General features: G+C 41.3%; 1 protein-coding gene across 3 annotated transcripts; it reads right to left on the reverse strand.

Annotated features, from left to right (window-relative positions):
* Positions 1–5,936: 5,936 nt before the first annotated feature.
* Positions 5,937–22,296, reverse strand: APOD (apolipoprotein D). Of its 3 annotated transcripts, none has more exons than XM_063115479.1 (5): positions 22,224–22,296; positions 19,076–19,226; positions 12,630–12,751; positions 9,297–9,385; positions 5,937–6,427 (listed from the first exon to the last, which is right to left on the reverse strand). In XM_063115479.1, the coding sequence occupies exons 2-5, from the start codon at positions 19,196–19,198 to the stop codon at positions 6,192–6,194; spliced, it is 570 nt and encodes a 189-aa protein (XP_062971549.1). In that variant the 5' UTR covers positions 19,199–19,226; positions 22,224–22,296; the 3' UTR covers positions 5,937–6,191. The 3 variants fall into 3 exon arrangements, with proteins under 3 accessions (XP_062971549.1, XP_062971547.1, XP_062971554.1); XM_063115477.1 differs by having other exon boundaries at positions 19,076–19,269; positions 22,224–22,294; XM_063115484.1 differs by having other exon boundaries at positions 19,076–19,213; positions 22,224–22,270.
* Positions 22,297–23,955: the final 1,659 nt, after the last annotated feature.

Consider the following 23,955-nt stretch of genomic DNA (forward strand, 5'->3'; position numbering starts at 1 on the left):
ACCACCAAGCCTAGCCTAAGTTGCCTCCCTAATAATTATTCCTTGACTAGAACCCCTATGTAGTGGTTATTTACATGCCAAATATAATACTGACTTTATATCATAGTTTTATATCTCATGGAGACAAAAACACTTTTATCATAGAATACGTTTTGTTTGATTGTGGGGGAAAGGAGCAACATGAGGTAAAAACCCCAAATCATCCTATGAGTACATTATTTCTCTGATAGAAATCAGGGTCCAAGTTCAAGTCATAACTATTAACTAGCCATAGTTTTGTTCAAGTAACTTCGCTTTGCTGAGCTTCATTTTCCTCATTTGGAAAATGAATGTGCATGTAAGGGGGATGATATTCTAGCAGTAAGTTGTGGGAACATACCAGAAATAGCAAATCGAGAAGCAAACTCTGCCAAATATGTTGAGGCACATGCATATAGGACATTTTTATCTGGGCTCAGTTTTCACTTCTGTGACTGATTCTTTCTGGGTTCTGGAACATTTATTCAGCTTCTGCATTCATTCATTCATTTGTTCATTCACTTATTCATTCAATAAATATTTATTGAGTATCTCAAAGTGTGCCAGGCAATGTCCTAGGCTCTGAGGATACATGAGTGTACAAAAAAGGTAGGGTTTTTGCTTTCAGAGAGCCTACATTCTAGTGGAAGAGATGGGCAATAAATACATAAACAAATAAACAAGATAATTGCAGATTATGAAAAGTGGTAAGAAAGAAAAAAGGTGATGGGATTGAGGGTAACTGGGGCAATCACTTTTAGGTAGATGCCTCTAGAGATGCCATCTGAGCTGAGACTTCACAAATGAAATGCCAACAATCTCAGCTTCTAAGCCTGCCAAGGTAGAGAGGTTATTCTTATTAGTAATTTATAGGTGCGAAAATGACCCATTTAGACTGTTTTCAATGCACGCTACACTTTGTTGAGACAATGCCCTTAAGCAAAATGCCACAGATGTAACCCTCAATTTTGTGGATTTCTATAGCATTGTCAAGTAGGGTTGGTCCTGATCATTACCAACCACTCTTCATTTGGGGAGAGAGGATTCAGGGAGTCCTCTGATTCTGTGGTGCACGCTGTCTTTCACCAGTCCTGCTTGGACCAGACTGCAGGCAACGAACACCCAATTAGTCACAGCTGAACTGTGCGGACAAGGGAGTGGCCATCTGCTTCCTCCAGCCCTGCGCATGCCAGCCAGGGGGCTCTTGAGCCCATTTGTCACCTCCCGGGGAAAGAGCTGACTCATAGTGAAGTTTTGACTTGGGAGGGGCAGGAGACGTAAAGTTTGTATTAAATGCAGGTGGAGCTGGTGGTTGCCTATGTAACATGACTGGAATTTTTCTCCACTAAGCTGCCCACAATGCTTGAAATTATACTGCTAGAAGTTAGCATCCAATCCAATTGATTTTGAAAGTTTTCTGAGTTTTTTTTCAGTTTTTCTGTTTTTTATTTTTGGTCTTCAAGTCTCCCATTAATGCGAATTTTTAAAGGAGAAACCACTCTTTAAACATTATAACATAACATCTTAAAAGAGGCTCACAAAAAGATCTAAAAATGACAAAAGTCAGGCTATAGGTGTCATGACTTGAATCCCATCTTATCCAGAATTGCCCCACCTCTGAAATGACAAATTCATACACTCTGCTCTTAGAGCATGACTCCTAGTCTTCTAACCATCCACTGAGTTTCCCCTGGTACACTGCTCTTCAGCCTCCTGGAGACCTCTCTTTCTATGAGTGGTTCATGAGACACATGTGCAGAGAACTGTAACTCAAGGTAGAGGGCCATGAGTTCATAGTTGCTTTTTTATTTTTCTTTCTTTTTTTCCCCCCTAGGTTTATAACTTTGACAATCAGTGGTTAGTTCTCATCCAAATTGACCATCTATAGATTTTTGAAAGTGGTTACAGGTACATAGGTAATCAGTGTATAGAGCTTGTTTGGTGAATCTTGAGCCTCATTCGTTTTCTGGACAACTGCACATGGATATGTCTAGGACATTCCTTACTCCTTTGGCCCAGACTGCTTTGTTGAGCTTGGTATCAATGTGCACACCTGAGTCCCCATCTACCTCATGGAAAATTTCTGGATCTCTTTGAGTGCCTGAGGGGCACACTTCTTGAAGCCCACTCCACGGATGCACCTGTGAATATTAATGGTATATTCTCAGGTCACCACTTCATTGATGACAGAATAGCTCTTCTTCTCGCCTTTTTTTGCAGGAGCCACTCTGATGGACCCAGTTTAAAAGCCTAAGTCCGCTATTAACTACCATTCAGTTTAAGAAATAAAACATTACTGTGGTAGGCTGAAAAATGCCCCTCCAAAGATAGCAGGTCCCAATCGCTGAAACCTGTAATGTCAAATTTTGAAAAAGAGTCTTTGAGATGAGGAGATTATCCTGATTTATCCAGGTAGGTCCTAAATGCAATTACACATGCCCTTATAAGAGGCAGAGAGACAGAGATTTCACACACACACACACACACACACACACACACACACACACACACACACACACACACACACACACACACACACACACACACACACACACACATGAGAAGGCCCTGTGAAGATGAAAACAGGGGAGAAAGAGGTTAGAAGACTGGAGTGATGTGACCACAAACCAAGGAATGCCAGCATTCACCAAAAGCAGGAAGAGGTAAGGAACAGAGTCTCCACTAGAGCCTCAGGAGGAAGCACAGCCCTGCCCACACCTGCATTCCAGCCCAGTGATACTGATTTTGGATTTCTGGCCTCCAGAACTGTAAGAGAATAAATTTCTCGTGTTTTAAACCACAGTGTTTGTGGTAATTTGTTACAGCAGCCACAGAAATGAATATAATTACCAATGCAATGAAAGCCACCTGTGTTCCCCTACTCACATGCAACCCTCTCCCTCCACTGTCTGGAGGTAACCAGGACCTTGAAGTTGGTATTTATGATTTTGTGAATTTCATGCATTTTTATTACATATGTATGTATTCTGAAATAATGTCATTTTATATATAGTGTCATACTTATCCCTCTGTATAGTTTTTTAATCAACATATTTTATAGATTATATATGTTGATACGAGTAGCTCTAGTTAGTTTTCACTGTTGCATGGTATTCCATTGTGTGTGTATATGAGGGTGTGTATGTTTACCACAATTTTTAAATCAGTTCTTCTGTTGATGGACATTTAAGTTGTTTCCAATTTTTCAGTCTTTCAAACAGTGCTACAATGACCATTTTTGTATGTGTCTCCTTATGCTCATGTGCAGAAGTGTTTCTAGGATATTTACCAGAGAAGAGAATTCTCAACTTTACTAGATATTGCCAAATTGCTCTACAAAAGTACTGATGTACACTTGGCAGGTTGGATTCTGACAGCAGCATATTTTGATAAGAGGAATGATGTGCAGTAAAGGCAGAGATGGTAGGCAAAGGGAGCTGCTTAGTCAATTCTCTTTGAAAAAGCAGTGGTTCTCAGTGGGGGCACTGGAGCAAATCTGAATCACTTGGGGGAATTTTTTGTAATCTTTTGCCCTCTTTTGCTCACTTTCTCCCCATTCTGGGATGTCTTCCCAAGGAACTGATATATTTCCCCCAAGTGATTGTGACATACCTTGGTTGAGAAAAGTGGACTGGACACCTGAAAAGGAGCCGAGGCAGAAGAGGCAGAAAAGCTAGGCTGGGAGGACTGAGATGCCAGGCTGGGAGGTGGCATATCAATCAGGGGCATAGTCAGTTTCTGAGCAGAAGCTGAGCACCTTTCCCTCTACAGGTAGTCAGAGGCATCATAAGGGATGCAGCACCCTTCAGTTAGGAGATTTGGGATGAAGTTTGTGTTTGACCACATGTATTGAGCTCCAGCCCCTGATAGCTCTTGTCTCAAGTCCCCTTATTCACTGAGAGAGTCATTTTATAATTCAATGAGCTATTGCTCCCCTGAGTCCCTGGGTGTACTGAAGAGCTGAAGAGTTGACATAAGGTTGGTATATTTATATTTTAATCAGCAGACTAGGAAAACTCAAGATAATATGATGTAATATTTCTAATGCATTTATAAAACATAACATGTAACATGAGTAAAATATATGTATCTCCATGGAAAAATATATATATCAAAATAATTTATACATTGATAGGGTTTAGAAGAAATACAAAAAGTGTAAAGGGTTGGTCTTATAAATAAGCTTGTGGTATATTATCCTTTAAAAAGGTCCAGGTACTCCTTCCTTCTCAGCAAAATTTTGCTTTATTATTCATGTACAAAGCCATAACACTATAAAAGTTTGACCTGGAGGAGTCCTTAGAGAGAGCTGCTGGAGCATGGGGCTAACTTAGTGGGTCCCATTCCCATGTTTCCCACCACACTGCTCCTTAGCCTTTCCAAATAGTTTGGATCACCTTATTCTGCTGGAAAACATTATGTAACTCTCGAGTCTATTATAATGTCATATTTAGTCAAAATGATTTTAGCATAAAAGTTGACCATATTTAAGAAATATTAAAAATTTTAATAGTTTTTAATAATTATCAAAGTGAAAATGCTTGCTTTTTTTTTGGCAACCTATTATAAAATAAAAACAATGGTTAGACAACTATGAAAATAAAAACTTTCTAAATTACCTGATATCTCCCTTCACGTTTCCTAGCAGTGGTATAGAGGAACTTGTTGGTAGTAAATAAAGATTGCTTTAATAGAGAAGTTTTAAACTACAACACATCCTATATTCACAAATTATGACATTATCTCAGATTTTTTATGAATGTGGTGGGATAGGAGAATAGTACAGAAAGGTCTCAATATCTGAGCTAGTTGTTGGAAGAAGAGGCCTGTTTATGTGGGGCTTGGCACTAGACTTACCAGTGTCAGGTTGAACTAGGAGGAGGTTTTAGGGTCTAAAGTTGTAGGGCCTTCACTACAAACAGAAGTAGCAAAAATCAAAACGGAAAAAAAATTCCACAATTCTACCACTCTAACACATTATTTGCTTTCATTTTCTCTGTTCACTTTTAGTCCTTGATTTTATATGTAAAATACTCTTTAAATTTTATAGAGATTACATTCTCTGAGCACCTTCAGGACATAAAATATAACCTTCCAATTTTGTTGTTGTTCAAAAAGAATTTGTATTTGTGAGATATTTATACTTAGGTTGCTACGGGCAAAGTAATAGGATGTGATACCTGAGATTTGCTTCAGAACACTCTAGGGAAAAAATTGGGGGTGCTGGGGGATAGCTGAAGCAAAATTGGTGAAATGTCGATGATTGTTGGAGCTGATGATGGGTATGTGAGGATTTATGACGTACTCTTGTCTCTGCTTTGCTGTGACTTCCCACTTTCCTTCTCTTCTTCCCACAGCACCCCTTCCACATGCCTCTACCTTTGCACTCCACCTTGGATTATAATTTCATCTTTGTTTATCTCCCTCACCAGACTATGAGCTGCTGCGGGAGGACAGGGATTCCATATTTTTCAATGCCTGGAATGCAGTTGGGCCTCATTAAATATTAGTTGAATGGAAGACAAAAAAAAATATGTTTTCTTAACTACAAAAAAAATCCCCATGTCTTCTCCCCCATAGATTCTCTTCTTACTTGCACAGACTCCAAGATGGTCTTGTTCTTCAGCCTGACTCTGAAAACCTCCTGATGAGAAAGTAAAAGCTTCAAGGACACTTCCCAACAGAAACTCAAAACCCCCAGGATAATTCCCCCCAAAGAAGTGTCTACTGCAGAACGGGGGCACCTGAATTCCAGCCACCCAGAATATGCCTTTGCCATCAGCCTTCCCCTTCTGGAAATAGGAATGTTATCTTTAAACTAGGACAGTTCAGTGCTTGTTTATCCCAACATAACTGCTTAAGGATTTCTAAGCATAAGTTTATAATTAAAGCCCCACAATAATTAATCCAATTCATAATTTACTGTGAGCAGGTCAGAAACAAGTTTATTTTTAGGCTGGCAAGGTAGCAGGGTGGGGCATGTTTGGACCAACTTTCCTTGAGTTCCCTCCATTGGCTTCTGCCGTCAAACTTCCCTTCTGGTATTTGCAATGGTTTGTCATGGCAGGTTCGTTTGTCTTTATGAGGAGTGCGATGGGGTGGAGTGGGGTGGGGTGGGGGGAAAGCAAAGCAAAAGTGACATGGACTGGATGCAGCCTCCCTTTAGAGCCTTGTTAATGGGACTTGGGGCAGTTCACCTGATCTGTGATCGTCATTTTCTCCACATCGATGTTGTTGGAAGTCAGGATATCTTTTAGATGGGTCACTGTTTCTGGAGGGAGATAAGGGTTTCTTCCCAAGATCCAAACATAATCCAAGTGAAAAAGCCAGACGATCGTAGTACAGGAGTACACAAGGGCATAGTTCTCATAGTCGGTGGCCAGGACCCAGTACGGTGCTGATGGCATCACTGATAACCAAAGAAAGGCAGCATTAGGAGGGACCAAGGCGAGGGAAACTTCTTCTCTAGGACTATGGAGGCCAGACTCTGGAATCCTATTTCTTCTAAATCAGTGGTTCTTAACTCTGGTTTCATATGGAGGTCATAGGGGGGCTTAGAAGGAAGCTAAGCCCACTTTCCCCCACCCTTCCTGAGATCATGATCTGGAGGTGGTTTGTACTTTTAAAAACTCCCCAGTGATGTCAATGTGAGGCCAGAGTTAAGAACCATTTTTATGGTCCTCCTCCCTGGTAGCAGGTGGTCTCCTGGGATAACTGAGGAGTTTGGCTGGACCTCCTGGACTGACAGGTTGTACTTAACACCAATGTACATGGAGGCTAACTGGAGTCAAGAATATAAGGTCAGGGGCCCTCTAACTTTCCACGCCTGTACCATCCAATTTCCTCTAAAACCTGCCTAAGGGAGGAGGCAGAAGCTAATTTGTGTGTGTATGCATGTGTGTGTGTTTGTGTGTGTGTCCTTTCGGTATGTTCTTTGAAAATCCTTCCATTCTTAAGAATATGGTAAGCCAGTTGGTAACAGGTTGTAAGCTTTTTTTTCACAAAGTGCCTTTAAAGATACATTGATCGACATCTGTAAAATATCAAAAGCCCAAGAATAAAGGGGTCCTTGAGAGGAGAGATAGAGGATTTACCCTCTCCATCTGGATCTAGAAACTTCCTCTGTAAACTTGATCTCCACAGCCAAGGTCCAAGCCAAGGAAAACTCATAGCCCAGCTTGTTCAAGTTAAGTGAAAGATGGACCCAAATAGGAAAAACCTGTGTGCTGACCCCATAAGCACAAGACTTGGACACCTATGCGGTCAAGCATCCCATCTCCTCCACTCAAAAATAACTTCTGTTTGCCAAGTCAAAACCAGAACTCAGAGCTTGTGAATGACCTGAGAAGCTGTTGGACAAAGAAAGCAGTGTCTGAGTGGTAAGAGCTTGGCTGGATGTCAAGGACCTAGCTGGTTATCAGGACAACAGAAGAGTGCTGGCCGAGATTACCACCCACCAAGATCCTTCCTGCCTCTGGGTTTGTTTATAAATACGAAAACAGAAGAACACTTGGAAGAAGTCTGGATGGGAGCCTGGACTGTGTGCTGTTTCTGACTTTCCTTTCCAGCACTGTTGATCCCTGCCTGTCTTTCTCACTCACCCAGAAAGAGAGAGTTATAGTCTTCATAGTCTGCTATCTGTGAATTTCAGCTGTGTGCTGTATTCCCAGTTGGACTGAGAACTCTTCATCCCTGAGTGATTTTGGAAAAATATGTCTCCCATCTCTCTTACCAGCAGCATCATGTCCCACCTGCACACACCCAGGAGTGAACATTCTGTTTTCCTCTCACAGGGTCTAGCTCTCAAGAATAAATTTACCCAGATATTTCCTCTTAGTACAGAAAACTTCCATATTTCTCTCTATTAGGAAACTTCGACAGTCTCCCATTGCTTATGGAAGAAACTTCAAACTCTCTAACATGGCTTCCAAGGCTCTCCCTAACCTTATCCCACACTCTGTGTGCCCTTGCACGTTCTAGGCTTCTTAATCCAAGCCACCTCCTATGTCATCCCCTCCGCTTGGAACACCCTTTTCCACAATCTCTCATACAACCTATAGGCCCAATGCAAACATCTAATTCTTCCAACCAGTATAAATCTCTCCCTTCTCAGCCTCCTCAGCCAACAGCTCCCACCTCTGTCTTAGCTCCTGTCCCAGGCTTTGTTATGAAGATTGTGCACATAATATTTAACCTTCACTTCCACCCCCATTCCTGACCTGTTTATGAGAAAGCTACTCAATTGAGAGTTTGGAAACCTAGGTTAAGGTTTAAGTCCCAACTCTACCTCTACCTCTAATTAGTTCAGTCACTGCCTACGGTCAGTCCTTGTGCACTTCAACTTCCTTTGTAGAAATAAGAGAAACTAATGCATAAAAGCCCTTTACAGTTTACAGAGCGTGTGTTATCTAGTTTATCTTCACAATGCTGGGCAGCTATCCCTGCTTTGTGTATGTGAACTTAGTTGCCCATAGTCATGAGTGGGAAAAACTGTTTTCTTCTCCCAGCATTCCTTTCTTGGTTTATAAAATAAGAACGTCCTCTCTGCCCCGCTCTAGGGCTCTGACGGGTGTGGGGTGGAGAGGCGGCAGGATGGGGAAGGGTAGTGATTTCTCTTGCAGCTGGTGAGTTCGGTGTCTGCCCTGTGGGTGGGGAGAGGGGCTCCCAAGCACTTTCAGCATTAGGAAGCCTCATGGTTCTGAACTGAATTCCCTAGTGCATCCACTTCAGCAATAAAACTAACATTTAGTGCTGTCTCTGTTGCCTGTGTCCATCCCTCAGAAAGCTCAGAACTCAGAGGGCAAATGCCTGTGATTAAATCTCTCAGGGTCCTCAACAATGCGACTGGAAAGTGGCAGAGCCAAGACTCAAACTTGTCTTCAGTCTTGTCATCTTTTGCCTCCAAGATTTTGCACATGCTAGTTCTGATAAAATCTACTAATTTGGGGGGCCTCAGTTTTCTCTGAGAAACAAGTCTGCATTGGGTCTCCTACTGCTCATGCCCTATGTTCTCCTATTTGTGCTTCACCTATTGAAACACTGACTGTAGTTTTACAGTAAATCTCCTGGTTGCTCATCAGTATCCACTGCATGTATGCTCCACAAGTAAAAGAGCCAGCTCTGTCCTGCTCATCATTGCATCTCCAGTGCATGGCATGTAGTAGGCACTCAGCAAGTAATTCCATATTGAGTCATTATAGATGACACTCAGATGTGACAGGAGTGCTCCAATCCAAGACTCCTGTCCCTGAAACCTTCTGAGAGAAGTGGATACTTACACCAGAAGAACTTGACTGCCAACTTGGCCGGCTCTGTGAGGTTATCCTGGGTGGCTTCACCTTCAATTTGATTCACGGTTCCATCAGCTCTGCAATGAGTAAAAAAAAGGAAAGAAAGAAAAGAAACAACTCATTGAAAGCCAAAAATCAATGAAAGGCAAGATTTATGACACTCAGGACTATGATTTCTGGTGAGAGAGGCTCTCAAAGGCAGGCTAGACCCTAGTTCCAGCCCCTGCCCTTTCCTTTGTGACTGTCTCTGAGACCAAGCAGAGGAAGACAGCGGTGGGGTGATAAGAAGCAACAACTGAAATGCTCTAGGACTGGAGAATATGTTAGGCCCTCGCACTTCAGCACTGTTTTCTGGACTATCTGCAATGGTCTGAAAGGCCATTTCTTGCTCTTAGGCTCCAGAGAGAGAAGGACTAAATGAGAAGGGGAAATGAACAAAACAACTCAACACACAAAGAAGATTCACTTCTTTAAAAATAGGAAAAGGCCAAAGGAACAAATAAGGACCAACTTGATTGCTGAAAATAATGCAAAGCAGGAAGTCTGGAGATCTGCAAGCTTTTCCCTTCTTTGGGCCTCAGTGACATCATGTGACATCGTCTGTCCCATCAAGAGGCCTGAGCTCTGAGACCCCTTCCAGTTCAGCAAGTGAGTGTAGAAGATTTTGACACATGCCAGGTAAAAGCAGGCAGGTAACTTATCTCAGTGATTTTCAGGAATGCCCAGATCTCAGAGACATTAAATGTGAAGAAATGTGCATCTTAAACTTGATGCCACCTGACAACTTGCAATTGGCAGTATCATTTCTTTCTTAGTGGTGTATGAAATAGCGGTGCATCTTAAAAGTGATGATGTTAGATTGGATGAAATGCTTTCACTCTTTTGAGGAGACCCGGCCCTATTTCTGGATAACTGCCAATGACCTCATGAACCTTGGGGGAGGGGAAAGGCCTGGGGATGGAGACACTGAAGGGAGGGTGCTCAGGCATCAGGGAGCTCTTCCTAGGAAGCTGACAGAGGAGTTGCCTGTCCATCAGTCCTCAAGGGAGGCAGGCAAACTAAAGTTAGAACAGTAGTATGTGTTAGAAAGCCAGCAGGTTATGGCTATGGTTAGTGGTGACGAACGTCCTGGAAACCAACCAATAAGCAACAAGTAAGAGAAGTCGGGAAATGAACTCTGATGTTCCCAGCTACGTTGTCTGTTTATCTCCATGTAGGCTGGAGGCTGTGCCCTGCTCTCTCACCTGGAACTCAGACAGCTGGGGAAGACAACAGGTTTGTTAGTTCAGGAAGATTGTATGGTTTCTCCTGTATATAGTAACAGCAACAAACCAGTCTCTTCCCAACAGACTCTTCCTCTTCTCACCATCATTTATGTTTTACTCCAGAACAGTTTTCAAAACACCAGTCTCTAATCATAAACTTACAATGTGTTCATGGGGAAAATGCATTTGTATTTTCAAGGGTAGCAGCAGATTAACAATAACAAATAATATTTATTAAATGATTAATACATGCCAAGCCTCACTTAATGCTCTAACAGCCCTGTGGAGGTAGGTTCTATTATTATTGCCATTTTACAGATGAGGAAACTGAGGCCTAGAGAATTATCATAACTAACCTAAGATCACATAATAAGTGGCAGAATCAGGATTTGAAACCAGGTAGCCTAAGTCCAAAACCGAACCCTTCAGCTCCCAGTCCTGTGCCAGCTATTTTGTCCCCAGATTCTCTGACGTTGGCTAAGAGTATTCTCCTGCTCAGACTCCCTGCTGTGCCTTCTGCCCATTCTGCAATACTCCTGGAAGGAGAAACTATACCATTTTCCTGGACTAACAAACTTTTTTGCATGTGCTCTTGTGTCTTAAACAGGTGTAACCCTAGACGCAGATCAACTTAATACCAAATATACATTTAAAGAGGACTCCTGGCCAACTTCAAAGGAGAGATGCAGGAATCTCATGGATTTTGAGATCTGTGTCATTGTATGACATTTGGTCTTAGAATGGGACAAAATATCTGAAATGAGGTCCTTGCAATTTTGGGGCCCATAAAATTCCTGTGAGATCTTCTGGGCATCTGTATCTTAATTCCTGCAGCTCTTCCCCAGGGCTCTGAAATAAATTGGATTTTTCTTTAGAGGCCCTCAAGATCCTCTCTTTGTTTCTCTGGTTTATGCAGGACCAAGGAGTCAATCCACTGGGTTTTGGCTCACGGGAAGGTTAGCGGATGATGGGACGGCCACAGAAAGCCTAGGATCTTCCAGGCTGGGCTGTAGCTGTTTTCTTGGAATTGAACACAGTTCTCAAATCCTGTGGGGAGCGGGAAGAACAACCTTCATTCCCAGCCTTTCTTTCATTTGTCTCCTTTCTTTCATTTTTCTTCTGTTCTCTTTCCCATTTCACTTCTTTCTGGATTTGAATCTCAGCTTCATCACTTATAAGCTGTGTGACCCTTGGGCAAGTTACTTTACCTCTCTGTACCTCAGTTTCCTCATCCATAAAAATGGGGTTAATAATAGTATCTAACTCAGGGTTGTTGTGGGGATTAAAAGAGTACATATTAGTTTACATGTATGTACATACATATACGTACATTCATGTGTACACACACATATATAGAATAGTGTCTTGCACATAGGAAATGCTTAATAAATCTTAATTGTTGTTGCTGTTATCTTTGTTGATGGAGGATGGGTAGGAAGGAGTTCTTCCTGGGATTCTTATGTTTGTTTGCTTTCCAAAATGTAAATTTTGGCATCAAATATCAATGTTAGAAGACCTCAGTAATAGAAATATACACTTTTGTAGGATATCCCATTTACATAACTTAGAGTGTGAATATATATGTATTTGATTCTTGTGTAATAAGGAAAGGAGTTTTCTAACACATACAGCTGCCTGGAAATGGGATAAGCTGTTAGGGAAGGTGAGGAGTTCCCAGTTCCTGGAAGGATTCAAGCAAAGCTGGATGCCCTGTGTCAGCAGATAGTATAGATGCGGCTTCTCTCTTGGTCTGGAGGTCAAACAAGATGGACCCCAATGTCCTTTGCTACCATAAAATCTATTTGGCAATAAGGGCAGGAACCCTGTCATTTTGGGTTGTTGTTGAGTCCCCAGTGCCTCTCAGGGTCTGGTATACACTACAAGTGCTCAGCAAGTGGAAACGAGTGAATTCTAGTCCTTGCCAGTCAGCTCCTGCTGTGAGCAGGCAGTCCAGACCCAGCAGGGTTCATCCTTCCCAAACTGGACTGCACAAATAGCCAGTCACTCCGGGACAGCATTCCGCAGGCCTTGCGCTCCGATGTGCACAGCCACTCACCTCATCTCCTTGTTTATCACTTTGATGTTTCCATTTTCCATTAGCGAGTAGTTGGCTTGGATGCAGCTTCCTTTCTCAAAGCTCACTGGGATCTTCTCAATTTCATACCATCTTCCAAGATACTGCAAAGAAAACAACAAGCACAGCAAATCCCTGTGGCTCTCTGGGACCTGCAAACTCTTCCCCATTGTTGTCTTTCAAAAGCAGAGCTCTTTCCTGAGGAAACCAGGCAAAATGAGCTGTATTGTTCCCAATGGCAACTGCATAAGATATTGATTCAAGTGAGAATAAAGGAATCGGATATATGGGCACTGTTGAATGCTACATTAGATTCCCAGAGTGCTCTTTATTTAGATATGCTCTCAGTGTCCTCTCCAGCCAAAATTCCTGTGAAATTCTAGACTCTATAAAAGAAGGGGATGATGTAAAGTACCTTTCATCTCAAACATTTTATGATTCGACAGGCATCTTTGAATTTTGTGCAGGTTCAGCTATGTTTGCAGTAAAGAGCTAGGACTCCAGAGCTGGTTGAACTTCCGTCCATAACTTCAGGGGTACAGGGTCAGCATTAAAGAAAGCTGTCACTGATATGCAGGAAAATGAAACTAGATCCATACCTCTCACCGTATACTAAAATCAACTCAAAATGGATTAAGGATTTAAATATACACCCTGAGACAATAAAACTTCTTAAAGAAAACATAGGAGAAACACTTCAGGAAATAGGACTGGGCACAGACTTCATGAATACGACCCCAAAAGCACGGGCAACCAAAGGAAAAATAAACAAATGGGATTATATCAAACTAAAAAGCTTCTGCACAGCAAAAGAAACAATTAAAAGAGTTAAAAGACAACCAACAGAGTGGGAGAAAATATTTGCAAAATATACATCTGACAAAGGATTAATATCCAGAATATATAAGGAACTCAAACAACTTTACAAGAAGAAAACAAGCAACCCAATTAAAAAATGGGCAAAAGAGCTAAGTAGGCATTTCTCTAAGGAAGATATCCAAATGGCCAACAGACATATGAAAAAATGCTCAACATCACTCAGCATCCGGGAAATGCAAATCAAAACCACATTGAGATACCATCTAACCCCAGTTAGGATGGCTAAAATCCAAAAGACTATGAACGATAAATGCTGGCGAGGCTGCGGAGAAAAAGGAACTCTCATACATTGTTGGTGGGACTGCAAAATGGTGCAGCCTCTATGGAAAATGGTATGGAGGTTCCTTAAACAATTGCAAATAGATCTACCATACGACCCAGCCATCCCACTGTTGGGAATATACCCAGAGGAATGGAAATCATCAAGTCGAAGTTATACCTGTTCCCCAATGTTCATCGCAGCACTCTTTACAATAGCCAAGAGTTGGAACCAGCCCAAATGCCCATCATCAGATGAGTGGATACGGAAAATGTGGTACATCTACACAATGGAATACTACTCAGCTATAAAAACGAATGAAATACTGCCATTTGCAACAACATGGATGGACCTTGAGAGAATTATATTAAGTGAAACAAGTCAGGCACAGAAAGAGAAATACCACATGTTCTCACTTATTGGAGGGAGCTAAAAATTAATATATAAATTCACACACACACATACACACACACACACACACACACACAAACCGGGGGGGGGGGGGAAGAAGATATAACAACCACAATTATTTGAAGTTGATACAACAAGCAAACAGAAAGGACATTGTTGGGGGGGAGGGGGGGAGGGAGAAGGGAGGGAGGTTTTGGTGATGGGGAGCAATAATCAGCTACAATGTATATCGACAAAATAAAATTAAAAAAAAAAAACCTCTGTATATAAAACTGTAGAAGGTTAGAAATATTGATTCTCATTTGATTTTTAGAATAGAGCTTTTATGTAATGCATGTATGGGGCAAAAGCCCTCAATTAGGAGACAACAGTCTACAGATCACATGGGAAAAGCCCATCTAATCAATTCTAATCACTGTTCAGGGATGGGATTATGCACTTTGATTATTTCACATACTGATTGTTGTTAAAAGATGTTGAAAGAATTGTTGTAGGGAAAAACGTAAAAAAAAAGTTTGCTAAGGGCAAGCTGTTTGTTGGTGGAAACTTTAATCATAAGAATGCAACTCTTGCTTAAATCAGTTAAGGAGAGGTTATATTTTGGATTAGATAATGATCACAGTTTCATCAATTTGGCTTTTCACAGTTGTACTTTGGAATGCCACGTTGTTAATTTAAATGATGTTACTAGTTTCTATTGTTTAAGCTATACTTAACCATAAATAACGTTGTCACATTGACCATGAAAAAAAAAAAAAAAAAAAAAGAAAGCTGTCACTATGTGGTGAGGGCAAGGGGAGCAGGCACTCACGTGCTCTCATATACGCCTTGCATGGAGACTGTGCCAGTTTATAAACGCTGTGGAGGGCAGTTTGTCAATAGCTAGCAAAACTAAAAATGCATATACTCTTTGGCCCAGCAGTTTCACTTCTAGTAATGCATCCTCCTGATATAAGAAATGATGTATATATAAGGTTATTCATTGCAGTACTGTTTGTAATAAAAGGCAGGAAACAGCCTAAGTGAACATTGGTAGGGGGCTGGGTAGATGATGGTGTGTCCATACAACGGAATGTTATATATCCCCTTTTGAAAGAGTGATATGCAATTATCTTTAAGATATATTTAATGAAAAAAGAGCCAGGTACTAAATAGTGTATATATTAAACTACCTTTTGTGTAAAAATTGGGGAAAAGCTTATTATATTGGTTTTCTATTGCTGCCTTAACAAATTACTGCAAATTTAAGACAGATTATCTTACAGTTCTGTAAGTCAGAAGAAGTCTGACACTAGTCTCATTGGCTAAAATCAAGGTGTTGGCTTTGTTCCCATCTAGAGGCGCTAGGGGAGAATCCATTTTCTTGCCTTTTCCAGGTCTAGAGGTCACCTGCATTCCTTGGCTTGGGACCCCTTTCCTCCATTTTCAAAGCCAGCAAAAGCAGGTCAAAGCCTCCTCACAATGCATCTCTCTGACTCATTGCATCGTCAAACATCACTCTTTGGCCACAGCTGGGAAAGAGTCTCTGCTTCTAAGGATTTATGTGATTAGATTTGGCCCACCTGGACAATGCAGGCTAATGTGGTCATTTCAAAGTCCATAACTTTAATCACATCTGCAAAATCCCTTTTTCCATGCAAAGTAACATATTCACAGGTTTCAGCGATTAGGGTGTGAGCATCTTTGGAAGCCATTATTCTGCCTCCCACTGTTACATATGTTTTTGTTTATATGTGTACATTATCTCCACAAAGATACACAATAAGCTGTTTTTAACTGTTTTTTACTGGTTACTACTGGGGAGAGAAACAGAAGTACAGGCGTGGGAGAGAAACTTTTCCTTGTATGCTCTTTTGCACCTTTAGAATTTCAAACCATACAAGTATATGAGTCTGTGAAAAAAATAATTAAAAAATACGAATCTTTCCATAAACTTTTTGAAATACCCTCATATTGACCTAGTCAAAATGTTAATTCAATATTCATTATTTTAGAAATTTAAAAGTGCATTACTAAACAAAACAAAATTAAAGAGATGCACTCACTTTCAAAAAGTTAGAACTTGAAATGAGAGCATATTACATACAGGTGGCAGTATTGCTTCAGTCACATGGCTTTCTGCTCAAATACACACCCACATTTATGACCATAAATTTCCCACTCATTTTACTAAAGCACAATTTTCAATTAAAACCACTGAACTTAACATTCATTTAAAGCACCAAAGAATACGGTTAAAGGTCAACTGGTTTCATAAACATCCTCAGAAAAAGCTCCATTTTTTTTTACAGTGCATTTAAAATAGTTCTATTATTGTTAAAGTGACTTTAGTGCTCCACAGTTAAAACTGAGGAAGCAGGATTTTCTAGAAAAGAGGAAACTGAGGAGGGAGAGTGATTTTCATGTTATGCTTCCTCAAGATCTCATATTATTTTTGTGAAGTCCTATTTAATCTTTCAGGTCTCAGTTTCTCTATGTACATAAGGTGAATTCAATTCAATGTTTTAAAAGAATCCTAGAAAGGAAGATGTAAAACTATCACTATTTAGAGATGACATATAGAAAATCCTAAGAAATATACAAGGAAAAAAAAATCTATTAGGTCTAATGAGTTCAGTAAGGTTAAAAGATACAAATCAATGTATAAAAATCAAATGTATTTCTATACTTGCAATGAACAATCTGCAAATGAAATTAAGAAAATATCATTTACAATACCATAAAAAGAATAAAACATTTAGTAATAAATTTAACCAAACAAATGTAAAACTTACATTGTGAAAACTACAAAATATTGTTGAAAGAAATTACAAAAGACCTAAGTAAATGGAAAGATATCCTATGTTCATGAATTAGAAGACTGGATATTGTCAATATGGCAATACTTCCCAAATTGATCTTCAGATTTAATGCAGTCTATCAAAATTCCACCTAGCTTCTTTGAAGAAATTGGCATGTTGATCCCTAAAATTCATATGAAAATGCAAGGGACAGAGAATAGCCAGAAGAACAGAGTTGGAGGACTCATATGTTCTGATTTCAAAACTTAATACAAAGCTATAGTAATCAAGATTGTGTAGTATTGGCATAAATATAAACATAAATATCAATAGAATAGAATCGAGAGTCCAGAAAAAACCCTCACATATACAGTTAACTGATTTATGACAAGGAGGTAAAAACTATTTGATAAGGGGAAGAACAGTCTTTTCAAAAAATGGTTCTGGGACAACTGGATATCCATATCAAAATAATGAAGTTGGACCCTTATATTACTGTATGATTTCATTTCTATGGAATGTCCAGAATAGGCACTTTCAAAGAGACAGAAAGTAGACTGTTGGTTGCCTGGGGCTGGAAGAGTTGGGGAGAAATGGAGAGTGACTGTTAATAGGTATGGGATTTCTTTTGGGGATAATGAAAATGTTCTAAAAATGATTGTGGTGATGGTTGCATAACTTTATGTATATACTACAAACCATTGAAAGTGAAAGGTAATTTTAAACAAGTGAATTATATGATATATAAATTATATATCAATAAAGCTATTATTTTTTAAATCCTGCTTTAATTCTCTAAGGAATTTTGTAAATACAGATCAATTATAATTTCCAAAGTATCTTGGGATTTTTGTCAAAAAAAAAAAAAACCAACCTAAAATGTAACTCAAATTTGCTGGCTCTTTTCTGGAAAGCTCCTTGTGGTCCACCACAGTTCCCCGACTAAAGGCAGGTGGGGAAAGTCAATGCAGACTTCAGTGTACTATATCTCTGCTTCCTCCCTCACTTGTGAGCTCTCCCAGTCCCTTTGAAGGTGCTATTTCCCCCTCAGGCTTCAAGCTCTCTTCCCTCACGCCTCCACCTAACTCATCCCCTCAGAGGCCCCAACGCTCATTCACACTGAGGTGTGAGTGACTGATAACAGCTTTAATGTTACTTATACCAAGTGGGTTGCTTCCTTAAAAAAATCAAAACTTTCTGCTAAGGAGGGGATATCTTAAGGGTGAGATTCCAGGCATGAGTTAGCAGGTGGGAGCCTCTAAGCCATATCATTCAGCAGCTACCTCTTTTTGCTGCTTCCTCACTTCCTTCCCTCCAGCCCCATTCCACATCCCAGGAAGAAAGACTATTTATGGGGAAGTTGGTTATACTGATCTCTTTTCAGTGCAGGTAACCAGAAAGCCCCTTGAGGAGTTCCGGCCTTTCCTAGGTCCTGTTAGAGTAACCCTTGTGTGCCCTGCAATGTTGGGAAGCCTAGTTTTGAATCCTACTTGCACTACTAGCTGTGTGACCCGGGTAGGACATACAGCTTCTCTATCTGTAGAACAGGGATAATAGTACCGTAGCAGCTACTGTCAATGCCCCCACCCATCCATATGCCCTCAGCTCACCCCGGAGTTCACCTCAGCCACGGTGGATAATTCCCATTCACACTGCCAGCTTCCCACCTGAGACCCTGTGTCTCTCCTCCTCTGCCAGAGGGCTTGGCCAGTGCCATGCATGGGAGCTCCCGTGGCCCGCTGGCATCTGTCAGTGGGACTGTATGAGGTGTGCAGTCTACACATTTCCTCAGAGGATCCCCAGCAGGATTGAACCGTTGTTCACAGAGTAACTGCCTGGGAGCGCACCCTTTGCTGCTCCTCTGCCTTCTCCACCTCACTTTCCCACGAGCTCACCCCTGCTTCCCGGGGTCATCTGTCCAGAACTCTCTACCCCCAGTCCTTGCTTTAGAGTCTGCTTTGGAGAAACCCAAAATAAGGTAAGTAGCTGTCCCAGGGCTTGCTGTGGAGAGGAAAGCGGAATAATAAAGCAGAACCGTGTAGGGTGCTTATGCAAACAGCAGATAACAACACCAACAGGAGTTTAACCTGTTACCGCACCTTATTCACGTCAAAATTCTCCTGCACGGGAGGAGTCGGGCACTTCCCAAGATGGAATGCTTGTCCCTCTGCTGCCCCGAAGAGGCCGGCCAGCGCAGAAAGCAGCAACAGCATCGTCACCATCTTGAGGCTGGGTGGCTGTGGAGGGAACCTGGAGTTGGGGAAAGAAAGCAGCTGCAGTCGTTCTGAGGCCCCTGAGGACAGACAATCACAGAGAAAGATTCCTGCGCAGGCTGGTCCCTCTGCAGGCAGTCCACCCCTCATCCTGCAGGGACACTTGATTGTCAGCACCACTGGCTGTGAGGCCTTCTTCCTCAGAGCCATTGTACCTCTTTTGGAGCACCTTCTGTCTGTTTCTAGAGTTCGTTGGATTGATTTTGCACCCCATTCCCGACCCAATTATGCATTCTCTGGGTCTGACTCTCCTCTGAATCACCCGCAGGACTTCGAAGTGTCAGGCTCAGTAGATACTTGTTTAATGAACAGAAACAATGAGGAGGGGCAATAGGCAAAGGGGGAGATAAAAGCCTTCAAGCAAACTATGAAAGGAAAGCCCAAAACAAAAACAAAACCATGCACAACATTCCGGGTCCTTTGAGACTCATAAAGTGAAACACCTCCCTGCCCTTTCCCCCACCCCCCCACCCCACCTTCATCTTGCTGGGCTGTTCTACCAACCTCAGCAGGGAGCAGCCAGCTGGGGACTCCAGGTTACCTTGCTCGGGTTCGAATTCCGGCTCTGCCACATACTAAGTATAATGGTGCCTCATTTATGTCTTAGTTTCTTTGTCTGTTAAGTGGAACATTAATCATGCCTACCTCATGTGTTTTTGTAAGAATTAAATGAGATAATATGTAGAGAGCACTTAGAGCAGTGTCTGACAGAGTAAATGCTCAATGAATGCTAGTTATTGTTGTTATGAAAAGCAGAAACAAATTATTGTGTTTCCCTAATTTCTTTCCTTTTCTTTTCTTTCTTTTTTTTTTGACATTCTGTCGGGGGTATTTGTCACAGATGATGTGCATTTAACCAGAGCAGAGCTGTTGGCTGATGTATAACTGTGCAGCAAGCATTTCAACCACAAGGGTCCTGTGGCAGCAGAGCTGGCTTTGAGAGGGTCAGTGGGCTGGGGGAGGGAGGCTGCAGTGTCCTTTGCAGGCCAGGGGCGTCCCGTGCTCCTCCCTGCTCCTTAGCCTGACGTGCTCTCTGGCTGCTGCCTGCCTTGTGACTCCTTGCCTGTGGCTGCTCATGAGCTATTTCTAGTCCTTCGCCTTTCTCCCTGCAATGAAGATGACTGATGCAGTGCAAGCAAAGTGTTCTCAGATCTGAGCATTTAAAAGGATGTGTCATAACAGGAATAATTATAACCCTTTATTATGAATCTCTCTCCTCCAAATAGCCTTTAATAATCAATAGCTTTTCTTCTGGAGGTTTCATTGCCTAGTTTTCAAAAGAGCAGTTATGTAATGAGTGAAAGCTACCATCTGGGGTTGGTGGGAAGGGAGTGGTTGCTGAGGTATGCTTGAGCAAGTCTGCAGTGGGCCCACCTTCCTTAGTCCATTTCCCATTATTTCCTACCACAATGTAAACAATACCTGTCTTGTAACCTTTTAGAGGATGATAAATTTGTAGAAATCCAGCCTAAACCCATAAAAAATTGCATCCATTTTCAAGGGATTCTTAGAACTTCTGGAGCTCCACTTAGAAGGCCCAAGCTAAAAGCCTTACCCAGAGGATCCAACTTCAAAAGATGGCTAGATGTTATGCACATTCTACAAGGTCCCTAAAACTGGATAGGTCCTTTGATGTCGTTTATCCACCCTCTCCCCATCAGGTGTACAGATGGGGAAGCTGAGGCCCAGAGGCAGCAGAGAGCTGGGAGTGGGCCCCACCTGCAGCTCTCCTGGCTACAGCACCCTGGACCACATTTCCTCCTGTACCCTACTGTGGATGCCTTTTGGTAAGCATCTGCCTCTGTGACGTGACGATTCTCGCTTCATCATGTGACAGTTATATCAAAAGTCAGTTCCACAGCTTACTCTGACAAATGTCTTATTCCAAAACTTTCTATGTGGGCTGAAACATATTCTTTAGCTCTGTAGGAGGATTTCAGAACAAGGCTAATTCTCCTTGATTGCATCTCTTCCAAAGATGCCTTTTTGTCATAGTAGTTTTATTCCTACATTTAAAAATCCTTGTGAGAGAAAGGGAGGAGAGCGTCCATAATATTTTTTCAATGCCCCTTCCATTTTGGTTCACCCAACACTTGTTGAGCATGTCATTAACATATGCTTATGACCTTGGGTAAAATATGGACACATACTTTTTTTTTTTTTTTTTTTAATTTTATTTTGTCGATATACATTTTGGCTGATTATTGCTCCGGACACATACTTTTTCATCTTCTTTTGATACCAATGGGAAGATTGTCCCAATGAGGAGTTTAAATACTTTTCAAAATAAATATAATTTAAATATTATTTTTAACTGAATATTAAAAAATTTAAAAGTAATTTCACTAAGGTTACAGTGCGTCCACCCTGGGCCAGGCACTGACTGCAGATATGAGCATTTAAAAGGGTGCTACTCACAGTCATTGAGCTTCCCCATAGAGAAGCCCCAGCCTCAGTATTTTAAGTGTGCTATGCACTCAATTTTCACACCTCATTTGGAAGTGACCTGTGTTGACATACCTTGTGAAGAAAATATTTTTGTGCCATATTGTTAAATGCATTTTTTATTCACACAATTAATTCCAGTTTTCAGTTAATTTTACTGTAATGCACAGTTGGGTAACTCCTTGGAAATTCATCTAGTGCAGTACTGGTGCATGGAAATTCTTCTTACCATCTCATTTAGCAAGGCGAGCGCATAGTGCAAGCAGAAGACTTTGGAATGAGTCAGCATCAGGTTTGGTCTCATCTTAGGCATGCTGCTTAGTGTGCCTGAACCTCAGTTTTCTCACTTGAAAAATAACACTAATAATATCTACTTTAAAAGTTTGTTTGAGGAAAAAGGAGACCACGTCCTAAAGCTAACGGCATAAGCCCTCGATCAGTGGCGGTTATTATTTTTAGTTGAAAGCCAACACTGTCTCTATTTTAAACATTAATTATCATAAATGAAAATTAAAACTATAGTACGTACCTTTTTTTAAGATGAAGGCAGTTTCCACATGCAAAGTCATCCAATTTGAGATGCCTGTCTTGGTGAACTGGCTTCTCCCAAGCTATTTTATAAGCTTCATCGGGTCATTTAATTTTCATGCATGCCACACCCCCTACAGTTCAGGAAGGCTTGCCTAAAAGCTTAGCTCTGTATGAAACACAAAAATGAGATGTTGTATCCATCCCCTTCCCCCAGTTTCCTTTACAGCTGGCTCCTTAGAGAAAAACAATGAAATATTGTTTGTATGTGTGTGAGAGAAAGACAAAGTGCATTTTCATTCAAAACATCTTTTTTGCTATGTGGATTTCCTAATTTAATTTTTTTCAGTCACTTTTAAGTTCCAGCAAGATGTGTTGCAATGTTTTCAAACATCTGGGATTTATTTTTCATTTGTGTGTAAATGAAAAATCAACAATTCCATTTCCTGAAATGGAACATGGACTGGACCCCATTTGGCCCCAGCCTGGAATGCGGTTTGGATAATACAGCAAGGATTAGGAATCTGAATGGGCTTTCCACATGAACCTGGGCAAGGCCCCACTTTTCTGAGCCTCAATCTCCCCATTGTAAGTAGACACTGTCGTTTCTGTCTCCACCAGAGCTGCATGTATAGGGGAGATACCAGTTCTGTAACAGTTGGGGCAGTATCTGAAGGTGGACCAAGGGCAGATCGTCCACCTAACTGGTAAGGTATCTTGAGGCCAAACAATAAAATAGGCCATTCCATGCAATAAAGCAAAGAGATTTATTACAGGGTAACTTACTTATGGAGTAAAGGGTCGAGTAGACAGCAATCCAAATGTGTGTGATAAGCTTTCTGCACACTGTCTAATGACTGAGCTCAGGTTTACACAGGCAGTTCGTAAACAAGCATAACATTACTAGCCTCAAATATTGATGCAGGTGGCCAGACTGGCTTACCACCACACAGGTACTTAATCATTGTAAGAAATGCCCTCACCCATCCAATGCCAAAGGATAGACACAGAGACCTGAGATACAGTGAAGCAAGACTTTAATTACAGCCTTATAAGATTTGGGTATCTGAAGGGCAAGCACATGGAAAAGGACTGTAGCAAGCAATTTATTCCCTAGTGTACAGGTCCCTCCCCCCAGATCCTCATTGGCTGATAGTACTACGGGGTGCACGATCTTCCTGGATGAGGCCTAAAATTACCCCAATTTATTACCCCCTTGTAAGAAATTTCTTTGTCTGAGGGCTCAGAACAAGCCCACAAAAAAGGCCTGCTAAAGCCCCGTGAAAGAAGAAACACCAGGGAATGAAAAAAACAATGGGGACTAGTAACTAAATACCATCTCAAGGAGAGCTCTGTCTGTTCAGAGACCCTCTGGGAATGGGCTGGACCAGTCAAACAACTTTTGGGCTGGGCCTGAATCAGTTAAAACACTCTCAGGTAAGTCATTTCTGAAAATGATTATTTTCTTACAATCATTCCTTCTTTTTAGTCAGCAGATTGTTCCTATCTATTGTTCTAACTACCTTTCTTCTAGTTACTATATAACTTTATGGGAAGGGCCTGAGATGCAGTCAGGTACACTCACAGTCCCACAGCACTGAAAGTTCAGAACACCGAAGATGTCTTCTGTAGCTCCTCTCTTTGTACCCTTTGTGACCCTCCCTGCTACATATTCTAGGCCGCCTGCTACTGCCTGGAGTAGGGGGAGTGGGATGCAGATTTAAACCCAGGGG

This window comes from Cynocephalus volans, chromosome 1, assembly GCF_027409185.1.
Source record: "Cynocephalus volans isolate mCynVol1 chromosome 1, mCynVol1.pri, whole genome shotgun sequence".
Taxonomy (NCBI): domain Eukaryota; kingdom Metazoa; phylum Chordata; class Mammalia; order Dermoptera; family Cynocephalidae; genus Cynocephalus; species Cynocephalus volans.